The 9,289-nt window shown below is 34.6% G+C and overlaps 1 protein-coding gene across 6 annotated transcripts in view; it reads left to right on the top strand.

Annotated features, from left to right (window-relative positions):
* The window catches only part of LOC125656617 (histone deacetylase 6-like), a 122,020-nt gene extending 113,856 nt beyond the window's left edge, over positions 1 to 8,164 (top strand). For all 6 annotated transcript variants that reach the window (XM_056143685.1, XM_056143684.1, XM_056143686.1 and 3 more), the window contains 3 exons: positions 4,671 to 4,823; positions 5,668 to 5,796; positions 6,908 to 8,164. In XM_056143685.1, coding sequence (XP_055999660.1) covers positions 4,671 to 4,823; positions 5,668 to 5,796; positions 6,908 to 6,985 — 360 coding nt within the window. In that variant the 3' untranslated portion in view covers positions 6,986 to 8,164. The remainder of the gene's footprint in view (positions 1 to 4,670; positions 4,824 to 5,667; positions 5,797 to 6,907) is intronic.
* The last annotated feature ends 1,125 nt before the right edge of the window (positions 8,165 to 9,289 follow it).

Here is a 9,289-nt window from a genome sequence, read left to right as displayed (position 1 = left end):
GTCATGATATGAAATGTAAAGTCATGCCAATAGGAATCTAGATACGAAATATGAAAGGCCTACTTTAAACATTTAGGAGATATTGCCAAGGTGTACTTTTCTTAAAAATAGGTCAAAATCCAAAGATTACAAGGCCAAAACTTGGGTACCAAAAGAAAGGTTTTGTCACAAGGAATGTATAATAATATATGAAATACCATTCAAAATTATGAGCAAGGTTAAAATGTTTCAATTAAACTTTTGAAATTTGGGTCAAACTAAAGGTCAAGATCACAGGGTCAAACATCATGGTATCAAATAAAAGATCTTGTCGTAAGGAATCTATATACAAAATATAAAAGCCCTTTCTTCCTTCAATAGTTCAGGAGATATTTCTTAGGTTAGGTTGTCTTAAAAGTAGGTCAAACGCCCAAGACACAAGGTCAAAAACTTTGGTACCAAAGGGAGAGGTCTTTTCACAAGAAATTAACATATGAAATATGAAAGCCCTATCACTCACCATAAAAATGTTATGAGAAAAGTTGAAGAATTTATTTTAATTTATTTCCTGTATATTCCTTTGTAAAACTTTAATCTCGTATTCGGCCCCACCCTACCCCCAGGGCCCTGAATTGAACAAACTTGAATTTGCACTTCCTGGGGGTGCTTGCATATTAGTATGATAATCATGCATGGCCTTGTTGTAAGAAGATTCCTAATCTTGTATATCCCCATATAAAACTTTGATCCCCTATTTTGGCCCCACCATACCCCTGGAGGCCATGATTATACCTCCTACAAACGGAGTTTAGAGTGGATATATTGATATCACCATGTCCGTCTGCCTGTAGACATGATTTGTCCAGAGTATATATATTTAACACCGATGAACAGATTTTATCAAAACTTTGGGTATATCTTATATGAATAATGAAATTATGCACCTGCAATTTTCAATGAGATTTATTTTAAAACATTCAATGAAGTTATGGATATTTTTTTCCATATTGAGTTCAGGGGGGGGGGGGGTGTCCTTGCCCAGAGTATTATCTTTAAAACCATTTATTCTTCAATGGGCACAAATACTTTTTCCTGTCATCCTATATGCTACATGTATGTGGGAGATTAAGACAATTCTAGTTTGAATAAACCTGAATGTACTCTATGTCAAGAAGCTTTCATTTAAATTTCAAATTTTTCTTGCCTGTAGTAGTCCTTGAGAAATTTTTTTTAATGACCTCACCCTATTTTTTCCTTTTCTTGATTATCTCCCCCTTTGAAGGAAGCATGACCTTTTATTTGAAGGAAAAAAACTTGATGAAATTGGCCCAGTGGTTCTGGAGATGAAGATGAAAATGTAAAAAGTTGACAAAAACAGACACCAGAAAAATTTCAATCAGAAAAGCTCACTAAAATTGAGCCTAATTTGGCTCAGGTGAGCTAAATAAACCTGTTTCCCAAGATGGCAAATCCACCAAGGGAAAGAAATAGCAGTTTTGTTGAGAGGGGCTATAAATTTGCTATTTCCCAAATTATCCATTTTATCACTGTTTTATTATACCAAAACAATTTAGACATTATTTTAATACTGGCCAGATCCTCCACACTTCCTGAATTCTGTTCAATCAGATAAGTTCCAAGTAAATTTTTCACCATCTTTTGCTTTAGTGCCAAGACTTGATTTATTGTCAATAATCAACTGTAGTTCTTATTCAGTAAAAATACCAAACCTCTCTTAATTCTGCCATCATTCCAGTTAATCTATTAATATGACGTCTGCTAATAACATTACATCACAGATCTCCCAATTCTTGGAATCAAACATTTTGATTGGTTAAAAATATCGATAAATATTAAATGAGGGAGGAGTCCCTGGGAGAAGCCATGGTTTTGCAGGGAGTGGTCCTCAGATTGGAAATGGAGCATTTTCATGAAAATAGTTATTTTATTATTTTGATAAAGAGAAAAATCATCAGTAAAGAGAAAATAAAATCTACTATATACAGGGTACTCCTCATATTGAAAATATTGAACGTCCCTGAACTTGAAACTAATGTGTGCATGATGAGTAGTACATGTAATATGTTTCGATGATGTCACGATTGTATTTTTGTTTGTTAGTGTGCATGCTGAAGTCTCAGTCAGTAGACATGAAATCTTGGTCTATAATGGATGGTAAAATTGACCCTGGGTGTGCCTGTATACCAAGTTTCTCAGGCAAATAGGAGTTAGGCAAACGGACAAATTTCTGTAAATCGCAATTCATATAGGAGTTATGAGATTGATCACTGTTTGTTATCTTAACCTTTCATAGTAGGTTATACAATGAATAATTTTTTAAACATTTTATCTTTGATGCAATTTGTTGAAGTACTCAGAAGTGTTTACGGATTATACTGAAGAAAGAACAAGCGAGAGAATTTTTTGCAGACTAAACAATTTGCTCAGATAATCTGTGTATTTTGTGAAATTGATTTTTAACCATTGACCACAGAAGAAATCCTCAACATGTGCCACGTAAACTTTATAAACTGAGAATTAAGGGTGTTCGAAGTGTGTTGAAGGTAAACACACATTCCAGAAATGCATCTGGAATAACAAAAGAGAGACGTCATAAGGGAATCAAAATAAAGCTCTCGTTCCTTTAATCTTTTACTATGTGTATCTAAGCAAAGATATACCAGTGCATTTTCTTCATGACATTCGCAACAAATGACAGGTGTATCATTTCAATTTACATTAAATCCTTCACAATCTCCATCTTGGCCGCGATACACTTTTGAATTGTACAAGATGTATCCCAGGGCTCTGTTTTGCAATATAGAACTTACAACTAAGACTATAAATGTTACATAGTTCTAAAACCCATCAACTTAATTAATTTTAACTAAATTCTTATTCACATTAAAATCACAATTTAAAGAATGAAATAAATTGCAAAATAAGATTTTAATCTTAGTCATACATTCTTTTGTGAAATAGGGCCCTGTTCAAGATGAGAGTGATAGCATATAAACACTGCAACATTAAAAAAAATTCCTAACCGCTGCGGTGGCCAAGAGGTTAGAGCGTTCGCCCTGCATGCGGAATGCCAGAGTTCGAATCCCAGCCGCGACAGACCTAAGTCGTTAAAACAGGTAGTGACAGTTCCATTGCCAAATGCTCGGCATCAGGTGTGAATGTCACAGGTCCTCAGAGATGACCTTAAAAACGGATGACCCATGTCACAGAAGGTGTGACACACTAAGGAACCCTCACTGCTCAATGGCCGTATAAGCACCGAGCAAAGGCCTAAATTTGAAGCCCTTCACCGGTCTTGGTGACGTCTCCATATGAGTGAAAAATTCTCGAGCGAGATGTTGAGCAAGATACAATCAATCAATACAATCCCCCAGAGAAAACCATTGTCAATTACCGAGGCATAGCCATTTTACCAGCTGTGTCGTCTAGCAATTTACAGTGTACTGTACTCGCAATCTGTGTACATGTGGTAATTTTCACAATCTGTGTACATGTGGTAATTTTTATACAAACACCTGTTGTTCCGCGATATTTACATTCGCTGAATCTTTTCTCTTATATGTCTTTTGAAATTGACATATTGTTTTAATCATCGACAATGAAACATTGCAAACTAGTTTGATCAGGTTTTTAATACCACCAGTCCATCTAATCATTACCAATTAAGGAGCGTCATCAAGATCAAAGGGACTGTATTGGCTGTTCCAAAGTAAAGAATGAGTCAGCGATATATTTTAGTACTTGAATCTAGTTTATATTCTTAAAAAATGCATAAAGATATAAACAATAAATTGCTGTTTTATTGGGTGATGAAGGAAGCAATCATTGCAGAAAAATTTGCCTAACCTGTTAACACAGATTATGAATTTTTTCTGCAATTCTTGCTTAACCTTCATCACAAAGAAAGCATATTTTATTGTTGAATTGATACTTGTTGCTAGGTATTAACACCCTGAAGGATGTGGTTTCTGTTGAATGGATTCTTGTTGCTAGGTATTAACACCCTGGAGGATGTTTTTCTGTTGAATTGATTCTTGTTGCTATAGATATTAACACCCTGGAGGATGTTTTTCTGTTGAATTGATACTTGTTGCTATAGATATTAACACCCTGGAGGATGTTTTTCTGTTGAATTGATTCTTGTTGCTATAGATATTAACACCCTGGAGGATGTGGTTTCTGTTGAATTGATTCTTGTTGCTATAGATATTAACACCCTGGAGGATGTACTGGTTTCTGTTTTCGATGGGTAACAATATAATCTTTTTTCAAAATGCTTCTCGACCAATCAAATTCAACTAACTAGATTATAACTTTGTAGAAGTTGCTTTTCCCCTCACTACTACAAATATCTGGCTGAATGATAATCTTGCCAATAACATGTTTAAATGAATGACATTTATACATACAGGTCATGCATGATCTCTCTATTTCAGGGTCACACATAGATGTTTATATGAATTTATAATTGCATGCATGACCACTTCATTTCAGAGTTACACACAGATGTATAATAATATGAATTTATAAATAGATGCATGGCCTCTATTCCAGGGTCACACCCAGATGTTTATAAGAATTTATAAATAGATGCATGACTTCTCTTTTCCAGGGTCACACCCAGATGTTTATAAAAATTTATAATTTGATGCATGACCTCTCTATTCCAGGGTCACACACAAATGTTTGCTGTAACTCCATTGACCTGGTGTCCACACTTAGAGACCGTGACCCCCGTCCCCAGGGGTCAGATTGATACAGGTGCCCCTTGTGAGGATTGTGGAGATGTTTCAGAAAATTGGGTCTGTCTGGTGTGCTACAAGGTAAAATCAAAGTACTGAAAGAACGGATGGGAGAGAACATATCATTTCATCTTTACTCTATTTCTCCAATTCATACCATTTGTGTTTTCTGTCATCACACTCATGGCCAGTTGTGTATCTGTGGATCGGGTAAGAGCGGCTCTGAGCGGCTGATCTGAGGATCACATAAGCCTGCATGTTCAAACGCCAGCTGAGTCGGGTTTACCTGAAAAGTAGTTCCATTGCACATTATAAAACTGCTTAAGACATATACCTAATCTGGACTTGCAAAAAGTACACTAGGTTCAGAATTTATCATAAATCTGAGACATGTTCAACTAAGCCTTGCCAGTGTAAAAGGAGTAAACCTAGATTTAAATCCCAATTCATTGATTTGAGGTTTAAATCCAAGATATATAACTGGCCATCAGTATGCTAGAAGCAATTTAAGAAATGAATTTCAGTTTTGAAAATTCAGCAGGGTATGAACTATGACACTTCATGTTGGCTTACTTCATAGAGAGCATTAGCATTTCTTGAGAAGTATGCTGGGCCATACCATCATGTATTTTCAAATATGAAATTTATTTCTTATATCTACCTTTTACTTTCATTGCTGTTGAAATTCCCAGCCATAAAAATAGACATACTATATTTATCAAATAGGACTGTATTAATTTATTCACACATTGTTTACACCTGCTTCATGTTCATGAGGAAATGTTTATCATTACAATTTATAAAGACATCAAAGACAAAAAATGTACACAAAGGTAGACATAAAAGTTATTTTTAAAAAAAAATCTTATGTTGGTGACATGCTCAAAGAATGTTAACTCCTCCAATACTTACTGTTGTGTTTCAGATTTACTGTAGTCGATTTGTCAATGAACACATGCTGATGCACGGAGTGATGGAGCAGCACCTAATGTGTCTTAGTTTTTCTGACCTGTCCATCTGGTGTTATGGATGTGATCACTATATAGATAACATCGTAAGTATCGGTGTGACCTCCAGTCACTATATAGATAACATCGTAAGTATCAGTGTGACCTCCAGTCACTATATAGATAACATCGTAAGTATCAGTGTGACCTCCAGTCACTATATAGATAACATCGTAAGTACCAGTGTGACCACCAGTCACATGGAAGACGTGCATTATTAATTGCTGACAGCCTTAATTGAGTCCCCATCAAATGGTTACCTTTTTGATCATATTTCCTTTGTCAATCAAAATTAGCATTTGTAGATGAGGAGGAAAGGTTTTGATTTTAAAGGACAGAGGTCAAGGTCACTGATTTCTATGGAGACTTAAATATTATTGACATCATCTTTAGGGTAAGAGAAAGAATGAAATAAATTTTCATGGCCATAATTCAAGGGTCAAGGTCACTATAGCTACGGTTTTCTGATGGTGAATTTAAGCAGGAATGAAGTCATTATATTGATAAATATCTACTGATTTTCAAGATTTTGTTCTCAGCTTTTGCTAGATTGTCACATGAATGATGTGTTTAAAGTGGATGAAATATTTATTACCCTGAAAATGTTGATTAAGAAGGTTAAAGGTCTAGTGATCTTACCAATTTTTTTTAAGGAAGTTTGATCCTGATGATACATGTACATATAGTTATAGTACAGAATGAAGAATAGTTTTCATTGACTTTATCTTTGACGAAAAGAAATAAATATTGAGTTTCAAGGTCATTAGTGAAAGGAATATTGGTATGGAGTTTAAGGTCATCAGTCAAAGTCACAAAAGCAATTTTGTTCTATAAATTTAAGTCGGTTTTACATGATATCATCACTACATAATTCCCTTTCAGAGAAGGGTATAGTCATGATTAATTATGGCTGAAAATGGGAAATACATAAAATTTTAGATTGCTCAAAAGTTTTACTTAGTTCCAAACTTATCGGCAAATTAATGTATTGCTCATTTATGATTGATAGAGTCTAAAATGGCTATACAATACATGTACAACAGAAATTCATTGAAATTACTTTTTTATCTGAATTTGATTAATAACAAAAGTTTAATGGAACAATATAACTTTGAAATATGACATTTTATGTGAGATATGTTCTTCTTTTTACCACAGGTTCTTTTCGAAGCAAAAAATGCAGCTCACCGTCACAAGTTTGGATCCTCCCTTCCAAGACCCTTGTCTCTCTCCTAGTGCAATTTTTAGAGAATTAAGCATGTTAAGAACAAATAAACATGTAATTAGATAATTATTAAGTACAGAAATGGCTTCTCACTAACAAGGAAATTTCAGACATTTGAAGAATTTTTATATAAACCATATAGCCCAGAGGTAATGTTAAGTATATTTTTTCTCCACAACCAATTAGTACAAAGAATATATTTTTTTGCTGAAACAATACTACTACCTATACATTGTAGTATTGTTTTAGCAAAAAACAAGTATTCTTTGTACTAAATTGGTTGTGGAGATGGAGAAAATGACCTATTTTTTTTGTGTGTGTATGAATATAACAACTGCAGTCTCTAAGTTTCATAGGAATCCCACAACTCTTATCTGATTTTCATTTTCAAATTGCATGTTATTGCTTATATTTTAGGTAAAAGTTTCAAGCATGTTCTCTCTTTAGTCTTCAGTGAACCAATTCAGGGCCGTAACTGCCGATGAGGCAGACGAGGCAACTGCCTCGTCTGATTTTTTGGCAAAAAAGAAAATAAAATTATATAAATGTTATATTATAGGATATATGTTTAAAATGAAGACAAGCACCTTTGTCTTTGACACCATATTACGATTCTTTACATAGTACAAATGAAACACAAACATGATAAATTGGGATTTAAAAAGTGTCATTTTCAGTCGTAAAGTCAATCGGCGGCCCCCAATCCCCTGCCTCCCCTGATTTAGAACCCTACTTACGGCCCTGCAATTATAGAATTATAGAATCATATTGATTACCTTCTGTATCACCTTATTGTATTTGATATTGAGTATTTTGTTTTGCATCTTTTCTTAGTTGAACTGATATTAAGCTAAACAGAATATTATTTTAGTTTTTAATTAGATACTGCTGTTAAATCTCTCATTTTCGATTTGTCAGATTTGCATGATTTGAGAAACGTGAACAGGATTGTGGAGACAAGAGACAAGAGTTACAATTCTGTATTGTAATTCAGTTTCTCGTGTTAATGGTGGACTAAATCGTTGGGTACACCCCAAAGAAAACGAATGATTTTACAGTGCTGATGTTATTGTTGTAGTTGTTTTGTTAAGCGAGGAGCAAAAACACAACAATTTTATTCACATCAGCAAATGTTTCTCTTCTGTGTGTGATAAATGAAAAATAAACTCATAGTATTTGTTTTAGCTTTATATTTGTGTTTGTTGAAGTTCTTTTGAAAAAATTATTCTAACACTCTTTTGAATGATCAAAGAATCAACGGAAAAATTGGACTAAAAATGCGTAGCACGTTCATGCATACATTTCTCTTCCAATTTCTTGTTTGATATTCCTATCATCCAATGACATATTGACCTTTAGATATATCGATGACGTTTTATCTATTAACAACTTAATAACTTTCATATGTTGATTCGATATACCCCTGTGAACTCGAAATAAAAGACACCACAGAGTCGTTCACCTCTGCTTCATACTTGGACGTTTTATTGAAAGTAGATATTAACGGCAAACTGACAACTCAACTGTATGACAAATGGGATAATTTCAGCTTCTCCATCGTCAACTTTACATATTTATGCAGCAATATTCCATTATCACCTGCATATTGTGCTTATATTTTTCGACTGATTCGATACGCAAGAGCTTGTTCTCCATATGGTGAGTTTTTAAATCGAAGCAGGCTACTGACAAACAAGTTGAGGCTGCATGGATTTCAACACGATTGAGTTTGGCAATACAACCTATCATTGGGTCAAATGCTGTCTGACGTGTTTCATACCGATTGTTAGACCGTTCTTGGGACACTGATTTTGGCTGCAAATGGCTCCGTTTACCTGATCAAAATATAGGGCTCACGGCAGGTGTGACTGGTTGACAGGGGATGCTTGGTTCTCCTGGGCACCTGATCCCACATCTGTCGTGTCCAGGGGTCCATGTTTGCCCAGCTGTCTAGTTTATGTTTCTTATTGGAGTTGTGAGATGAGAGTAATTTCTTAAATAATTCCCTCAGAGATTGACTCTTCTGTTTGATGCATTGATAATTGACACTTTACATGGATACATGCAGTCTTGACACACAGAAAAACCAAACTTGGTCCATGTTTGTTGTGGTAAGGGTAGTTCGTTTCATGAAATAGCACTTAATAATGTAATAAAGGGCATAGATTCTTCGTTTCGTTATGATTTTTCCTGTGATATTAGGAAACATGATGCTGTCTGTCTCGGGGTTCCATCAAAGTCCCAGAATTTTGTTTGAAGCATTACAGTCCAGACAATTTTTTCTGATTTTGCAAGTTCATATTAATAGACATTTG

This window comes from Ostrea edulis, chromosome 7 (genome assembly GCF_947568905.1).
Source record: "Ostrea edulis chromosome 7, xbOstEdul1.1, whole genome shotgun sequence".
Classification (NCBI taxonomy): Eukaryota; Metazoa; Mollusca; class Bivalvia; order Ostreida; family Ostreidae; genus Ostrea; species Ostrea edulis.
Note: the sequence above shows the minus strand (reverse complement) of the source record. Positions and strands in the feature narration are given on the sequence as shown.